The sequence below is a fragment of the Ovis canadensis genome, chromosome 2, assembly GCF_042477335.2.
Source record: "Ovis canadensis isolate MfBH-ARS-UI-01 breed Bighorn chromosome 2, ARS-UI_OviCan_v2, whole genome shotgun sequence".
Classification (NCBI taxonomy): domain Eukaryota; kingdom Metazoa; phylum Chordata; class Mammalia; order Artiodactyla; family Bovidae; genus Ovis; species Ovis canadensis.
The window spans coordinates 198927571-198946514 of NC_091246.1; the positions used below are offsets into that span (position 1 = coordinate 198927571).

Consider the following 18944-nt stretch of genomic DNA (forward strand, 5'->3'; position numbering starts at 1 on the left):
TGCAGTGGGCCAGCTATGGAGTAGAAAGTGAGAAGATCAGTCAGTAGCAGGCCCAGAAAAAGCAGAAACATAGGGGATGAGCACGGGATGAGCACATGGATACTGGGCCTAGAAAGGAGGTCTTCACAAACTCAAGTTGCTTTATTCTGTAATGCACTCTTATACTCATCCACACTCACTCTTGGGTGGGCTTGGGTCCCAGCTTTTCTGGTAGCTCAGGGATGGGTTCCTCGGGGAGTCCCTGAGTGTGTCATTATTATAATAGAACTTTCTGTACTTGATGTAACTAGAGAGCGTCTCTGTGCCCAGCAGCTGACAGAGCCTGACCAAATCATAATTCTCTCTTCTGGCATCACAGACTCTGGTGAGAGTGTTGACGTGAAACTGTCTCTGCCACTAAGTGTGAGAGCTTTGCTAGGTTTTTAAAACCTTCTAAAATCTTCAGTTTCTTCCTCTGTGAAAATTAGGCTGTTATTCTTCTATACCACAGATCTGTTCTTTAGACTGGGCTTGTGAGGTGTACTTACTGAATTCCATTGTTCTTGATATAAGATCCAGATAGAAGCCTAATTGTTATTGACCTTATGTTTATAATTTTTCACATAGGCAGGCAGCTTTTCACAATTTTGAATTGTGTCTGAAAAACCAGCTGAAGAGTTTGGTAGACCAAACTGTTTTTCAAAAACCAAGACAGATGTCTAAACCAAAAATGCTGTGGCAGGTAATGTTTTAATGTCTTGTGATCAAATTCCCAAGATCTAAGACCCGAGAAGAGGGTACATTCCTCCATGTGAGGTGAGTAGCATGTTGTCATTGCTGCAGATTCCACCAGCTTTTCTTATCCAGGCATTTTGTGTATCTCAGGCTTTTCATACCAACTTATTAAGACCATACATACCTCATGCACCCCTCTGATATTGATAACTCACCTGTTCCCTGTATACAGAGACCATTTGGTAAGACCATTTGGTAAGTGTCATAGGGCTCATTGATGAATTTAACTGAGATACTCGAGTCCAGAGTTGGCTGTTTATAATAGCCAGTAGATTTCCAGTAGAGTCAAACTGTGAGTTTCCCTAATCAGAGTAGATAATATTGATGGAATACTTGCTGTGTGTCAGGTGCTGTGGTTTGTGCTTTAACACACAATCTCATTTAACCCTCAGATTGGACAAGGGGAAGAACCAGTCTTGTCCTCCTTGTCCAGAGATGAAACTGCAGTTGGAGAGGTTCAATAATGCACCCAGGTTCACATAAAAACTAAAAAACTTTGCTAGATAACATTTGAAGCCTTGTAATGTTGCATGGCATAGAATCTGAGCATAAAGTTCAATATGTAAGTCAGGATGTTGTTGTTCAGTCGCTCAGTCGTGTCCGGCTCTTTGCGACCCCCATGGACTGCAGCATGCCATGCTTCCCTGTCCTCCACTATCTCCTGGAGCTTGCTCAAGTTTATGTCCGTTGAGTGGTGATGCCATCCAACCATCTCATCCTCTCCCACCCTGTTTTCCTTCTGCCGTCAATGTTACCCAGCATCAGGGTCTTTTCCAATCAGTTGGCTCTTTGCCTCAGGTGGCCAGTGTATTGGGGCTTCAGCTTTAGTATCAGTCCTTCCAATGAATATTCAGGGTTAATTGCCTTTAGGACTGAATGGTTTGATCTCTTGCAGTCCAAGGGACTCTCAAGAATCTTCTCCAGCACCATAATTCGAAAGGCTTTTTTATGGGCAAAGGGTGACTTGGGTTCAAATTCAGTCAGTTTCATCATCTAACCCCTTCACCCTACACACTGATTTTTACTTCAAAACTGCCTCCAGACTGAAGCTCAGACTCTTCACCCTGACATTTGAAGCTGTCTGCAATTTGATCCCAGTCTTATTTTCTAGGCTGTTATTCACAGAAGGTCTTTGTTCAAGGTAAGCTGTTTGTTTCTCTTTGTCTGAAGTGTGGCTGGGTGGGCCTTTATGTTGCTATCCATGTTTTAATCCTTGCTATAAGCATGTGTTGAATTTCCTTTTTTTAAAGGCTGAATACTATTCCATTATATCTGTCTACCATATTTTGTTTTCCCATTTATCCATCTGTGGACACTTGGGTTACTTCTGCCTTGTGGTACTTGTGAGCCAAAGTTGAACCTGGGTGTGCAGATATCTGCTTTGAGTCTCCAGCAATGCATAGTTTAAAAAAAAATTCATTTGAAGCATACAACAATCTTAGCAAAAAAATTTTTTAGAAGGGAGGGTTCAACTGTGATCTGAAAACCAAATCTCATGCTACTGTTTGGGGGAATGCTACTTTATCTGAATTTTGCCCATCCTTTTAGACCTGCCCAAGTCCTCCAACTTCTGGAACATTCTTGGACCTCTGCAGTTGACAGTGACCTTCATTTAAACCCAAAGCACTCCTTTAGAAAGAAGACTAATGCATTCATTTAGCTAAGAATCACTTAAATCCTATTTCATCTATTTTTGTGGCTAGAGTGGATAACCCTTAAACTTTATGTTTTATGATATAGAAGTCTTACCTCCTAAGCTCTGTTATAATCTCCTCAGGGCACAGGGCACAGGCCACAGGAGTGTCTTACATTTTCACTGTTCCTAATAGGATATTTTGCATAAAGAAGGCTCTTGCAAAATTTGCCGCTTACTTGTTAAACGCTGCAGCCTGAATTCAGTCAAGACAGTGTGGTTGTGCAGCCTTGTGAAAGGTTATATTTACTTTATTTGAGTCCTGACCCAGTCTGGATTTGAACTGTTATTACTTTAGAGGTGAAAATAACATGACTTGGAGACTGGGACTTGGAGAACTCCAACGTATTCTTGAATATTTTTTGATGAAATTTTAGACTAAATAATTAGCATTAAGTAAACTATTTAAATAAACATGACCTGTTCCATTGCCACCTTGCTGATTATTTCTCTCAAGTTAAAATGATGATTGTGACACAGTGTCTTGCGTTTCTTCAAGATGTAGGCACAACTTTATGTGCTGGAATAAACATGAAAAAAAATTCTTTTCCGTTGCGATAAAAAATTTTCCTGTAACTAGAAGATCTTCTCTCCCCTTTTCTATTTTGTTTATTTCTGGGGGCGTAAGGATGTCCGCATTCCTCAGATAGTCAGAAAGAGGCTTCTGCCCAGCAGAGTCACTCTGTTAAACAAAGGTGAAGACCCTGTTGTAAGGCATTGTACAACACAAGTTCCTGTGATGAGGTGTTCTTGGCCACTTTTTGCCAAAGCTTCCCAGGCCTGACAGCAGCATGGGTTGTGTGCTCTCATGAAAAGAGAACAGATTCTTGGCTCTTTGTCCTGATTCCACTTTTGTTAGATAACGTGGTCATACCACTTAACTTCTTTGTGCTCCATTGTTAAGGACATTGAGATGGAGACTTCATTTCTGTCTTATGGGGATTTAGGAAGAGTTTAGTAAAAAGGTGCTTCAGTGTATATTATATACAAGAAACTTTAATAACTGTGGGGGTGAGTTTTTAAGAAACTGCGGTGACTGTAAATAAATGGCTAAAATTCGTTCTGAAGAAAGGAAGAAGCTGACATAGGGGATGCCAAATTAGAGCCTCAGCAGAACAGGGGCTTCAGAAAGATTTTGGAAGAATCTGATATTTGAAAAGAAGCCTCCAAGTAATCATCATGGTGAAAAGAAGTCACTATAGGATTTCCTGTGGTATTTATGATTTATTTATAGTTTTATTTTCAATTTCATATGGGGAATTGAAATATAAGCTTTCAGGGTTAGGGCTTCTAAAGATCTTAATGTTGCACTGCAAAGAACTATGATATGAAGATGCGACACCTTTGTGACTGTTCTGTATGTCTGCTAGCATTTCGTGAACCTGGTGTTGTGGAAGAATGTGTATACAGTTCTGCATAGTTGAGACACAAAATATTAAAACCGTAAAAAGGCTTTCCTTTTTAACTTGAAAAAAAAGTGTTTCCGGTTAGATATCTTTCCGAAATGTATTGCGTGTGTCCTTGTCAATGGAAACAGAATACTGTCTATCTCATTTTGGCTCTTAACTGTTAGGCTGTGTTCTGACTCAGTGCTGTAATAAAGCACTCAGGGCCAACTGAGCTGAGCTATTGGCTCTTATTCTAAATGACTCTTCATTTTTATACTTTTAGAATTATTTTGACCACTTCTTACTCCTTTTCTTTTTTCTTTGCTTTTCTCTTTTTCCCCCTTTTCCCCTCTGTCTCTCTTTTCCCGTTAGTGGCTGTTGTTTCTTTTCTTAGGGTGGGAACTTGTAATCTGGTATATCGACTGTATGCAAACTCTTATATGCATATTACACGTGTGTTTTTTGGAGAGAGAAGGTTCATAGCTTTCACTGGCATCTCAAAGCCATCGACAGCTAAAAAAAGATGAAGTGCTCAGTTAGCAGTATTTTTTAAACTGCAAGATTGAGCCTTTAAGTGATGAAAACCAGTTAGTGGGTTAGGACCACCAGTTTTAAAACATTTTGTAATGAAAATGAATAGCGTTGAACAAAGAATATCAGTACACTGCATATGATAAGGATATTTATGGTTTTCTAAACTTTTATTTCATACATATGTATACATGGATGTGTATGTAAATGTACATTCAAGCACAAGTACTTGGTTGTGATGAAAGTGTTTTTTACACTGAGTCGTAGTCAAACGTTTGAAACATACTGCCATGGAAAGGCCCCAGTTTACAGATGCAGCCGCTGTTTCTCTGTAGTGTACTGAGATGCCATATGCTGAGTTTATTATAAATGTGGCTCAGATGAAAGTAACTGAAGCTGGGAGAATTTTCTTTTCTTTTTGAAGTGTTCATGGAGTTAATTACATAGGACAATTTAAAGGGGAGGGTAAAATAAAAGACAGGCCAACACAGCTGTGTTTGAAAGTAAAACCTGGTCCTGTGAGCCCTGAGGGTGAAGGTGTCAAGCAGTGTTTTTAACCTTGGTTACTTGGTTCTTTTCCTGGGGAGAAAGATGCGAAAGCCTGGCCCTTCTCTAGACAGTTGAAATAGAATCTCTGAGGATGAGGTTCTGGAAGAACTTTCCTATAGAGTGAAATGCTTGGTCCTTGCGCTGTTTGTCTGTCTGGGCCCTTTCCTCTGGATTCCGGATTGTGGTCTGGAGAGCGGAGCCTGTGGGGTGCCTGGCCTCCAGTAAAGATTTCAGTTTTCCCTGTCATCACAGGAGGAGCCCTCTTTTGAGTATTATTTGGATATTTACAAGGCGCCTGTTCTGGAATTCTAGAGATATCTGAAGTATGAGATTGTTTTGACTTAGGAATGTTTGTACATTCTTGGTTTAATGTCTGCCCTTGAGAAGTGAGAGATAAACTTACTAATTGAATGTGCCATTTGTGGAAAGGTAGCGTCTTTCTTCTCCATCTTCCCTTTGCCTTTTCTCCCCACTCATTTCCCTTCCCTTCTCTCTCACCTCTTAGATGTCAGAGGCTGGGTCTACAGGGTGGTGAGAGTGGAGAGGGCCTTCCATGTCTGGTGATGTGCACGCTTCAGGACTCAGGGTGCTGAGGGCTGGGAGTATGGAGGTGGTAAGCTAGGATTGCTGGGAGGTTGGTTACACGGAGTGAAAAAGGACATGGATTGGTCACATCCATCCATCTACCCACCGAGGGTAATGAGAACCAGACTTGCCCCTGGTGGAGAAGGTAGATAGAACCTAATTGGGAAGTAGTCTTTGCCATTATGTGAAGGAGTCCTTTTTGGTGTGATCAGCTGAATAGAAGAACAGGCTCTGGATTCTAGTAGGTGTTGATCTGTGAGCCCTTTTGGGACAGAGGGACCAGGTGGAGTGTGAATGCAGCACGGAAGAAGTCTTGGTAGGAATGAGCACATGTGTGGATGTGAGAGTTGGACTGTAAAGAAATCTGAGCGCTGAAGAATTGATGCTTTTGAACTGTGGTGTTGGAGAAGTCTCTTGAGAGTCCCTTGGACTGCAAGGAGATCCAACCAGTCCATCCTAAAGCAGATTAGTCCTGAATATTCATTGGAAGAGATCTCTATTCTTTCCCATTCTGTTGGGAAATAGACACCCTACACCCTAATTGCATGGGAGCTGAGAGTCTTTCTTTACAGCAGCAGTCTTGTCTGCTCTTGCTCAGATTGTATTCTTATAGGATGCTGCTGCTCCTACTGCTAAGTCGCTTCAGTGGTGTCTGATTCTGTGCGACCCCATAGATGGCAGCCCATCAGGCTCCCCCGTCCCTGGGATTCTCCAGGCAAGAACACTGGAGTGGGTTGCCATTTCCTTCTCCAATGCATGAAAGTGAAAAGTGAAAGTGAAGTTGCTCAGTCGTGTCCAACTCTTAGCGACCCCATGGACTGCAGCCTACTAGACGCCTCCATCCATGGGATTTTCCAGACAAGAGTACTGGAGTGGGGTGCCATTGCCTTCTCTGACCTTATAGGATGAAAATAGATATAAAAGTGACCTGTTCCGTTTTCCAGGTTGGGGAAAAAGGCTTTTATAATTAAAATAATTGTGACCCATGTTTTGAAAAAAATATCAGAACATTTTTACTCTTCTGTTTTCTATTCTGTTTAATTTTCTAGAAAGATCTAACAGTTTCCTTGAATCCAGTGGTGATAGTACTGGAAAAACTTGCTTAAAAATGTCACCTTTTGCTGCTTGACCCTAGAAAGGTGGAGAAGTTGGAAGTGAGCTTTTTCTTCTTTCCTTTCTTTTTTTACCTTTTTCTTAAAAAGCCTTTTCATAACTGACATCTTTTTGTTAGCATCTCCCTTCCTGCCATCTTTATAATGTTGAAACTGAAAGGATAAATGAAACTGCTAAGATGAGTTACAGTTAAGTAACTTTCACTTGCAGCATTGTGCTAGTCTTTGTATAAAGTGACCTAACCCAACACTGTTTTTGCTGCTGAGAATTTAAGATAGAAATGGAAAAAAACATAAATAATGTTATGGTTTGCAGTGTGAGAGGGTTACTGTCTGCTAAGGTAACAGCATGGATCCTTCTGAAAGTACATTTAAATTCTACATTAAATTTAAATTCAACATGAAAATGTACTCTTTCAGCAAGTACTTTTCAATTCTGGTATTGAAGCCCATTAGATGTAATATGAAATTATTTTGTTTGAGTAGTGGTGGTTTAGTCACTAAGTTGTATCAGACTCGTGTGACCCCATGGACTGTAGCCCGCCAGGCTCCTCTGTCAATGGGATTTTCCAAGCAAGATGCCCAAGGGAAAGCTGTTACTCTGATATTGAGTTATATGTGGTCTGAGCCCAGTGTAGAGATGGACAGACTATGTAAGGTCAGTGCCAAAGTCAAGGTCCCATTGGATAGGTATGGATGTGGGCAGGGAGGAGGGGAAGCCTGGGTCACTATAGACTGAAATTGGAGAATAAAGATGAGAGAAGGAAGCACCAGTTGTAGCTGGAATCCGGGAAAGCATAGTCTTGTTGACAATTAGCTGTGGTTGGTGACGAAATTTTTGGCAAGTATGACAGGGTTGTGGAGGACTCTTATCCAGGATCATGAGTTAATCTAGAGATTTATTTTGAAAGCTTTTTTCAGTGTATAAATCTGTGCTTTCCATGTATCAGCAAAAGAAACATTATCGGCCATCTATCTTCAGAGATGTAAAGTGTTCTTGAAAAGTACAAAATGATCAGGCAGTAGAACTAGTGTTTTTATTTTTAAAAATTTGAAATTATTTTTAGGATGTACCACTGTTAAAACTTTTTATATTATACTGGAGTATAGTAGAGCCAGTGTTTTTAAAAGGATAAAGCCATGCGACCCTGAGACGTAAGATGGTAAAATGGTTGTATTTTATTCTTTCTTTTGCAGACATACATTGGAAGTGTGGTTATATCCGTTAACCCATACCGGTCATTGCCCATTTATTCACCAGAGAAAGTGGAAGATTACAGGAACAGAAATTTCTATGAACTGAGCCCTCATATGTAAGTATGGTATTAAAGTATCAAGTTTCTCTTTCACTCCAGAGATGTTGAGTTGACAGATGTGTCCAGCTGTTTCCTTTGAGTCTCAGGAAAATGTTATTAGTCATTTTTAAAAACCAGATGAAGGAACATAGAAGCTAATTGTTACAGCTTATTTTAAATTTAAAAAAAAAGAAGAAGACTTCATTTGTCCTCAGGCTCTGTAAGTCCTAAAGTATTTGGTTTCAGTATGTAAAGTATTTTCTGTTAAAAATTCTGTGTAAGTAGCAGCTGCTGCTAATTATTTTTGCAAATAAAACAGGAATGTGCATTGTTTGTTATTATAAAGAGCCCAAGCAGTGTTTCCATGCCTTTGTTGGGTCAAGAAAGATTCCAAGTGTTGGATTGTGTAATGGGTTTTGAGAAAAAGAAATAAATAATACCTTCAGTTTATAATCTTCATGGACATTGTTCACCAGATGTGTGTATTAGGCCTATGATTTCACCTTCCTTGAAGTTAGTCACTTGTTTGATTTTTCTGAGAAGGTCGCTTGTCATTGTAAATAATTCCCATAAGTAATAATCTATAATTGGAGAAGGAAATGGCAACCCACTCCAGTATTCTTGCCTGGGAAATCCCACGGAGAGGGGAACCTGGTAGGCTGCAGCCCATGGGTTGGCAAGAGTTGGACATGACCTAGCGACTGAAACCAGCCACCAGAGTTGGACATGACTTAGTGACTAAAACCAACCAACCAGTAATCTACACTAGTTACCTAGTGAGAAACCCTGAGCTGAAGTCAGAGAATCTGCAGAGTTTTAGTTGTGTCCTAGCAGAAAAGAATTTTCTCTGTATGATTGAAGATGGGCTCTATTATTTTTACTAGAAAATAAATCTGATAATTAAAGAAAATGCACACCACTGTCCAGATACTTATTTTAGGTTTTTTTTTTTTTTGATAGTGGAACATACAGTAATATTTTTGAACTATTTGAAACTAAAGATTTAAATAATTTGTGGGAGTGGTTATTAAAACTAAACACTGTATTTTACCAATCGAGTAGATTCTGATTATTCAGTTTCCTCCTAGGAGTATATTTTATAAGTGAATTTGTTTGATTTTGCCTTAGCAAAAATAAAATCTGAAATTTGTTTGATAAAGTTTTCTTTATAAGTCCCTAGAATGAAATGTCTTATTTGATGCCTTAAGATTTAAGTTCTCAACCTTCAAGTCATGCCTTTTAAGTGCTTAGATCAGCTATATCCATATTGTGCCAGGAGCTTAGGAGAAATTTAGTTTTCTAAGCCTTACCTCTGGTAGGCCAGGAATCTACATTTTACACAAGCTTTCCAGGTGATTCAGAGGTATTTGCAAGTTTGAGGACCTGTTGTGTCTTGTGTGTATGTGTGTGTGTGCACGCCCACATGTTCAGTCACTCAGTTGTGCCTGACTCTTTATGACCCTATGGACTATAACCCACCAGGCTCCTCTGTCCATGGGATTCTCCAGGCAAGAATACTGGAGTGGGTTGCCGTTTCCTCCTCCGGGGGATGTTCCCAACATCTCCTTCATTGGCAGGTGGAGTCTTTTACCATTGAGCCACCTAGGAAGCCATTGTCTTAGATATATATTTGCAGATGTTTTCCTTTCCTTAACTGCTTACTGCCTTTTACAGTAATAGCATTAATAATAATAGTAGCAGTAATAGCTTGTATTTATTGAATACTTACTGTGTGCAAGTACTTCTCTAAGTACTTGACATGTATTGTAACTCATGCCATTCTCAAAATAATTCTGTGAGGTGGGTACTATTGTGTGTGCATATGTGTGTGCCAAATTGCTTCAGTCGTGTCCAACTCTTTGTGACCCTATGGGCCGTAGCTCACCAGGCTTCTCTCTTCATGGGATTTTCCAGGCAAGAATACTGGAGTGGGTCTCCATTTCCTTCGCCAGGGGATCTTCCTAACTCAAGGATTGAACCTGTGTATCTTACATCTCCCGCATTGGCAGAAGGGTTCTTTACCTGTGGCGCCATCTGAGAGGGGAAATTGTCTCAGAATAATCACCCATTTACAAAGCCACCCAGCTCTGGGTTGAGGAGCAGGGATGTGAGAATAGTTACCTGCCGTGCCTCTCAGCTGGAAATACATTCTGTCATTTTCACATTAGGCCTGTCACTGTGCAGTTTTATTCTGCTATCCTTGGGCCTATGTTCTGCATTCTGAGCTCTCCAGAATAACTTCGCTGTGCCTCGGTTTGCCTCCAGAGACGGCATGCCAGTCTTCCATTTGCAGCTGAAATCTCCACTTTGGGGTTGTTTAGTTGTATGCTAGATGTATACTCTAGAACACAGAAATTCATGCTCTGGAATATCCATTTTTATCCCTGCTCCTAAAGATTCTTATAAGAGCACTGCTTACCTGAATTCACCTTTTATCCCCAAGGGGAAAATACCACACCAGCAATAAATTCCCAGAGTGCCTATGATAAAGACAAGATATTTTTGCCATGCTCTGTAAAATAGTGGCTCAGTGGTAAAGAATCCGCCTGCAGTGCGGGAGATGCAGGTTTGATCCTTGGGTCGAGAAAATCCCTTGGGGAAGGAAATGGCAATCCGCTGTAGTATCCTTGCCTGGGAAATTCCATGGACAGAGGAGCCTAGTGGGCTGCAGTCCGTGGGGTCACAAAAGAGCTGGAGGCAGCTTAACAACTAAACAGGAACATAAAACATTGTATGTGGGGTGAAAAGTACAATCTCACCTATTAAATCTGAAATCGCTAGGTTCATATCACAGCTCCCTCCCCACCTCACTTTTCATTCCTCAGCACATTCCTTCCCACCATCAGGTCATCTTTGCACATTCTGTGCCTTCTTCGGGGGAATGCTTTTCCCCTCCCTTTCCCCCAAGGCAACTCTTGTCCTTCAGATCTTAAATTGCATTAGACCCTTTCCTTGCCAAAGTCAGATCTATTGCTTTTGTCACAATTACAGTTAAACATTTCTTTCGGACATTATTTGATTCCTGTCAGCTTTACCTGCCTTGCCAGCTTTTGCTCACCATAATTTTCTTAGCACCTGAAAATAAGTGTTCAAAATACATTGATCAAGACTTGGTTTGAGTCCCAGTTTTCCCATTATAAACTCTGTAACCTGGAGCAAATTACTTGAAAAAAAAAAACTTCAACTCAGAAATTAAGTAATTTGCTGCATACAATGGGAAAATAACTCATAGGATTTTTGTGAGGGATAACTATCTAGAAGATACTTAGAAAATACAATTATCTATATAAATACAGTGCTTAGCAGGGAATCCATTGTTATGGACAGCTGCTGCTATTAACAGTGATAAGTATAATAATTATTATAATAAGTGGGACACATTTCCAACATTTTGACAAGCTCTTCCTTACCATTTTCTCCTCCATGGTGGGACATTTTCACTTACTTTAATGCATTTTCCTTCATTATTCTTTGCGAATGTCCATCTTTGACAGCATTTGAAATAGGTTTCTAGTTTTTCCCTACTAAAACCCAACCTGACCTTTTCAGAGATAGGATCCACAAAGAGAGGATCTTTGTGGTATAAGAAGATAAGATGACTTTAAGCTTTTGATGCATTCTAATCATAACTACTTCAGGAATTTGGTTCCAGTTTGAATAAAAAATAACTTAAGCAGCTGCTCAAACCATGTCCCTTGAAAATTGCTGGTTAATTTGCCTCATATTTTATGTGAAGTTTCTCTTGATCTGTTGTTCACTGTTAGTCTGCACATCTGTCCAGATAGTTCCCTCACAACTCAGTGTGTTTTTGAAGATGTCCAGAAATGGTCTTTCTTAAGTGTCAGACAACTGAAAAATATTTACATTCTACATAAGTATGTGACTTTCAGAGAGCGGAAATATATAAATGAATAAAATGAAGATAAACAGTGGCTTCTTATCTATATTCCTTTAAAAAAATGTTTTCTTAACTCATGAATGAGGGGTTAAATGGAGTAAATTAATTGTTAGTTATAAATGACCATCAATCACTTATATAAATTATAGTTAGCTACAGACAAATCATTGGAAAAGACCTTGATGCTGGGAAAGATTGAGGGCAGGAGGAGAAAGGGGTGACAGAGGATGAGATGGTTGGATGACATCACTGACTCAATGGACATGAGTTTGAGCAAACTCTGGGAGATAGTGAAGGACTGGGAAGCCTGGTGTGCTGTAGTCCACGGAGTTGTAAAGAGTCAGACACGACTTAGTGACTGAACAATAACACAGACAAATTACAAGCAGTGTTACCTAATTTATGGAATCATATGTACACATATAGCACTTTCCTGGTGGTTCACACAGTGAAGAATCTGCCTGAAATGCGGGTGACCCGGATTTGATCCCTGGATCGGAAGGTCTCCTGGAGAAGGAAATGGCAACCCATTCCATTATTCTTGCCTGGAAATTCCCATGGACAGAGGAGCCTGGAAGTCTGTAGTCCATGGGATTGCAGAGTCAAACACAACTGGACGACAAGACTAACACACCACATGTACATATATACAATAAATATACATAAGACAGGATTTTGAAGAATTTGTATGAAGAGGCTAATTGTTGTCTCTATTGAGTGGTATTATGGACATTTTTTAATGTTGTTTGTCTCGTTTGGTATTCTTTTATGTAAGAGCCATGCATTGCTTTTCTAATAAGAAAAATAAATAATACAAGTAATTGGGGGGGGGGGAGCCAAAAATGGTTTTCTAGTGTCATAATCTCTTCTTTCCCCTCCTTTGAATTCCTGTCCCCTGGATGTTTGGAGCTACACCTCAAGCCTGATAACATTGGGTGGCTGGCTCTGCATAGATGATACTGTTTACCTTTCTAATTGTGTAAGCCGTGTCTTTGCAGTGTGGTTTTTTACAGTTTTTGCATATAAGGCATTTTTCTTAAATATCCTAGGGAGGACTTACATTGCAGACCACTTAGTAACTGTTCATGGAGAACTGCCTCAAAGGCCAAACCTCAGAGATGGGGAAGAATGATAGGGGAGAGATAAGGGGGATGACTGAACTGGTCACTGTCCCTCCACTCAGACTACCGTGGTGACATACCCTTTCTGATACGTTAGTTAACTAAATCAACTGGCCTGTTCTTGGGTTATTGCTTTTTTTTTTTTTTTAACCTTGCAGCACTAGATAGAGTTTATCACCCTCAGATGGATCTTCGTAAAATCAGAAAACTCCCTGGGCTCCCCGTTACTATCTGTGTGAACCAGGTTCCTTGGTTTACTGTTCAGGCTCCTGCCAGTCCAGCCTCAGTCCTCCTCTCCAGCCTAACCACCACTACATGCCTTCTGGAGTCACAGGTTTCCATGTCTTCTCCTTTCTACTTCTCCCACCTCATATCCCAACTCTACTGGTAACATCCTGCCTGTCTCCTAGATTCTGTCTTAAAGACTTGATCAGCCCTAGACTGATCCACTGGTGACTTTTCCTGCCTCTGAATTCTTGGAACCATTCATATGATCTTACACACCACCTTTCTTACTGTGGCTAATTGTGTTTCAGCATCATCCTCCTTAATGAGATAGAAGCTTCTATAGATCAGGAACTTTATTCTGTCCATCTCTATGGCTTTCTCAGTGCTTTTCTCTTAAGAGCTCCATAACTTGAGTACAAAAGAGGTTTTAAATAATGTTTCATTACATTTTGCTTGTATTATCTCTGACAATTCAAGGAAATCAAGCTATTCTTGGAAGGCAATTTGCAGAGTTTATTCAAAACTTCATGTGGTATAATGAGAATTTTTTTCATTTTTATAAAAAAAGTAGACTAAAGTATTTTTATAGTGCCATTCAACACTGTGTTCAGATTCAATTTATTCCTGATGTAGAGCACTTACCACCTAATTATATGCAATGTCTAGGGAAGGGAACATGCCTCTAGAAGGAAAAGTACCCCACCACCTACCCCTCTCAGTGGTTGCAACCCAGGAGCAAGCTGAAATGTGTCCTTCTCAGACAGGTATAATATCGTGGTCGTATTACATAGGCATTACAAGCACTATTTGAAGGAAGCAGTCTTTACATTCTGGTAAATGGAAAAGCTTTCAACACATTTTAAAAACTGAGAAAAATATCTTAAGGCCTTGCAAAATTTCTGGCTACTCTCACTTAAAAAGGGACAAGTGATTAATGGGAGGATGTAGACCATGTTCCTGTCAGTTTTCTGTCAGTTTTCTCTAGGGAACCTCTGATCCCTAATTTTATGGTGATTGAATTTGTAGGGCCAGATATTAGTGCCTGGAGAATGGTGTTGCTAGAAAGATGCTGTTGTGGATTTTGAGTCCTTATTGATCCTGTCGTTGTACTCCTTTCAGGGTGAACCAGGTTCATATTAGAAAGAACATTTCTGACCGTATCTCACAATGTGCTGGTGCAGTGGTTGCATGTCCAGGACTTAGGATAGGGTTTAGGGCAGAAGCCCCAGGCATTGTCCCTGTTCTGTTACCAGAATTTTCCTTAGCAGAGTTAAAATATTGTGAGTAAAAATTTATGTGTTTTGAGAAGTCTTATGGTAACTAGAGTCTGCATTCTCATAGAGGTTGCTTTTACAACTGGGTTTAAGGTACTTTCTCAAGGAGAGAGATGGAGAGAAGGAGAAGGGAACGAGAGAAGAGGGAGAAAGATAGAGAACAAGAGAAAACGCTGATGTGATGTCCTGTCACTGAGGCTTTTGTATTATTTCCCTAATTTTCCTTTTGAAATAGGTGAGCCTCTCATTGATTCAGTCCCTTCCGGACAACCACTTTCAGAAAAGGGTTTTGTGCTTTCCCATCTAGCATTCTTTCTGGTTATTGCTTTAGGAAAGTTACTCATTTACTGAGCAGATTTTTATCGAGAGCTTACCATATACCAGGCTGTCTTTTAGGCACTGGGATATAGCTGTGAACAAAGCCAATAAAATTTCTGTCATCATGAAGGAGACAATCCTCAAACTTAAGTGTACAGAAACCGATGTTGTTCAAACCATCCATTCAAGGGGAAAAGGGAAGAGGAAGGGAAGAGAAACTCTTATGAAAAACAAAATGAATTTAAATAGTATTCTTGTAAAGCACCTCTAAGCCATGTTCTCTCAGGTAGTTTAAGTCAGTAGGCCATTGGTTGTGATCTGGTAGGGTTTGTATCTGCTTAGGTCTCTAATCCATGTGAGTAACTTGTGCTCAGGAGCACCTGAGCTCCATCTTACTCTTTAGTTTGAATACCTTAAGTTAACAACTCACATGGAATGCCGTATCTTAAGAATCATTAAAATTGCCCTTTTTCCCTTGCTGTATGACTGTCTTGGGTCAAAATAAGCAGAAGGCAGTCACCATGTTTGTCTTGGCATATACTTGTTGGATTCTGGACAACGGTGGATGAAAAAATTTCTTGATGTAGAAAGACTGGTTTATATAAGCAATGTGATGCCCTGTGGTGGTGAAGGACAGATGTTAAATGGAAGCTTCCTGGGCCTCTCACTGAATCAGCTTTTACGAATCTCTGTGATCTGAACTTCCTGCCTTTAACTCAAACTTTTATTCTCTGTCTATAGCTTGATGGGAGTTATTTTCAAAACAGTCTTTTAGAACATGTATTATTAGCAGAAATTGACCTCAGCTAATTTCTCTTATAGTTTATGAACCTTTTAAAATTAAAGTCAGAAGGCTTAGGTTCTATACAACTGTGATGTTTTTACCATGAGAATTATGATAGAAGGATACATTTATTAATGGAAAATGTTTTTGTTTGTTTGCGAAGTCTCTGAATTCTAATTTCTAGATCCCTAATTAAAATTTTTATCACTCCTTAGAAAATGCATATCTCAGACCCGAAAGAAAGTTTATTTTGAAAAGGTGATTCTTTGAGCTAGCTAAGCACATATTCATACCAGCAAACGCGATTATTTCAATGGTATATAATATTAAAGGGAAAAATTTGATTCTTAGCAAAATAGGCTGCTTCCCGCCAGAATGTTACAGGAATTTGACAGGCCCTGAGAAATCCTACAACATTCTGAAAGAGATCCATTTCACCTTAGGCCTCAGCCCTGAAAGGAGTTAATGTAACACTTCATCTACTGTTAGAACCCGTGTGAGGAGTGCTGTCTAGAGAACTTGTGTTCAGAAGGTGGGGAAGGGTGCCCCCTTTGTTGTTGAAATAATACTCACTGCTGTGGCCTGTTGTTGGGACTTGTGTGACCATTGGACCGGATGGGTGGGGCAAAGGGAGTTTGTCTAAACAGGGCCCAGCAAATACTGGTCTGTTCTGGGGGAGATCAACAAAATCAAGGGTAATAGAAACAGAGTTCAGTAAGGCACTTAGGAGAACCACTCTTAGGAGACAGGGCCCCAGGGCTGTCATGGGACAGAAATACTTGCAAGGGGTGTGTGTCCTGGAGGACCATCCCCTACCCCACCCCAGGGTGGGGCGGTGCTTGCTGCTGTGCCCACTGTCTAGGTGTGCTGTGCTCCAGCCTGTCTCAGGGTTCCAAATCCCCAAGCAGAAGCAATGGTTCATTCATTCACTCAGCATTATTAAGCATCCACAGTATGTGTGAGGTGTTGGGGATACAGAGATGATTTGTCCCTGAAGAATTTATTGTCTAGTGGGGGAGACACACCAGGAAGTAAATGAATACACAAGAGATAGAATCGCTGTGAAAAAGGTGGGAGATCAGAGTGACCTTGTGTTCTGGCCTGCCCTCGACAGCCTGTCATTCCAGCATAATTATCAGTTGTGCCCCCTGTCTGCAGGTGTCCTGAGTGTGGTCCCCCATGGATAAAGTGCTGTGGGCATGCCAGGGAGAAGGTGTTAGGCCCTGCCTGAGGGCAGGGGGATGGGACAGTAGGATTTTTGAAGAATGAGTTAGCTGCATAGATAAGGAATAGGATTTAGGGCCAGGATATAATTTTCCCAGCAGAGGGAACAATGTTGATCCAGGGATTCAGCAGATGTTATCTGAGTGCCTGTCATGTGCCAGGCCTGAGTGCAGGTACCAGGCAAAAATCTCAGCCTTTCTGAGCCTACATCCTAGCAGGGGGAGAGACAATAAACCAGAGAAGGAAATGTGTTGGAGATGGTGACAAGAACACAGGAGGCCTGTCTGGGGGTGGGAGTACCACGGTGTACCATTTTAAATAGGGCAGCCAGGGATGCCTTACTTCCTGAGATTGTGATACTCCAATGGGTCCTGGAGATAAGGGGATGAGCCATTTGGAGGGAAGAGTGTTCTGGCAGTGGGAACAGCAGGTGCCAAGCACTGAAGGAGAGAGACAAAGGTACAAAGACATGGCACATCCTTGATCTCAATTCCTGTGGTCTGCAGAGGCTGGAATGTAGGATGCAAGCTAGGAAGGGGGATATATGTGGAAGAGAAAGAGCTGATCTGGGTCACAAAGGGCTTGTGTGCTAAGGATTTGCAGTTTTAAGCAGGCAGGAGAGATAAGGGCAGCCTTGAGGTTTGAAACTCCAATACTTTGGCCATCTGATGCGAAGAGCTGACTCATTTGAAAAGACCATGATGCTGGGAAAGATTGAGGGCAGGAGGAGAAGGGGATGACAGAGGATGAGATGGCTAGATGGCATCACTGACTCGATGGACGTGAGTCTGAGTGAACTCTGGGAGTTGGTGATGGACAGGGAGGCCTGGCGTGCTACGATTCATGGGGTCGCAAAGAGTTGGACACAACTGAATGACTGAACTGAACTGAGATTTGAACTGTCCTGGTACCCCAGGGGAAGGGAACTCAAGGACAGTGAAGTTTAGGGATCTGATCAGCTTTGGCAATAATCCAGGCTGGAAGGGATGAGGGCAGAGTCTCATCTGGAAATGGAACATTTCAGATGCAAACCCATAGAATCCAGTGGGAATGACTTGGAGGGGTAGGAGGAAGCTCAGTGGCCAGTCTTGACTCCTGGCTGAGCTGGGCGTGTGGATGCCAAGCAGTCCCCCTAAAGCTAAGCTAGTCTGGAGACAGCCTTATAAAGCACTTGTAGGTACTGGGAGTTGGCTTGGACATGAAATGGGGCACTTCTTCCCTGGCATCTTCATATTCCCTGATCCAAGTATGTGGACAGAGCAGCTTGTCTGAACTTCTGGAAGAGAGTATGTGTGTAGACCTGCATTTCCAATATTGAATCCTTGCCACTCATGCTAAATCACAGAGCCTTACTTGTTTATAAATGTGCTTCTGAAAGGTTTTATGTAAAATTTGAATCCCTCATTAGTGTATGAAATTACCACGTAGATGTTTTATTTTTAAGGTAATTATTTGTTCCGAGTCCAGTTGTTTATCTTTCTTAATTGCTTGGCTCTGCGGTGCTTTGGTCTGACCTTTCTCCTCGGGTGATTAAGGTTTGGAAAGCAAATAGACCAGCCTTTGCTGTGTGTGAACTCGCCACCCTCATGTTTTCTACATTTAAGATCCAGAGTTACCTGTGTATATTTTTAAGAGAGTGCGGTTCTGTAGTCTTCTTTTCTTATTCCTTAAACCTGGTAGCTTTGAAATTTCAGCATGGAGACATTCACTGCTGTCATCAATTCTCATGGTCCCTTATCGCTTGTTTGCTTTATTCCCTCATGGCCTAAGAGCAGATGTTGTGTGTTTTCTGATACCAAAGGTATGGTTATTTCCAACACCAGCCAGTTCTCTGACACCAGCTGGCAATTCAATTCTGGCACTAACTACCAGAGTTATTGCATATTCCACAGGTCAGAGGCTCTGCCCCACAAGTCGGCCCCTGCTTCTGATGTCAGCAGAAAATGAAGTGCCCAGGCCCCCCAACACTTCTAGAGCTGACTGCAAATTTAGGGGCTTCTGCATCCCCCTTCAAGTTCAATACTTTGCTAGAATGACTCATAGAACTCAGGAAAACACTTAGATTTATTGATTTATTATAAAGGATGGGCTTCCCAGGTGGTGCTAGTGATAAAGAACCCACCTGCCAGTGTGGGAGACCTAAGAGACATAGGTTTGATCCCTGGGTTGG

General features: G+C 41.1%; 1 protein-coding gene across 6 annotated transcripts in view; it reads left to right on the top strand.

Annotated features, from left to right (window-relative positions):
• The window catches only part of MYO1B (myosin IB), a 192318-nt gene that overhangs the window by 45712 nt on the left and 127662 nt on the right, over positions 1–18944 (top strand). For all 6 annotated transcript variants that reach the window (XM_069577880.1, XM_069577882.1, XM_069577885.1 and 3 more), the window contains exon 3: positions 7830–7945. In XM_069577880.1, the coding sequence (XP_069433981.1) occupies positions 7830–7945 (116 nt within the window). The remainder of the gene's footprint in view (positions 1–7829; positions 7946–18944) is intronic.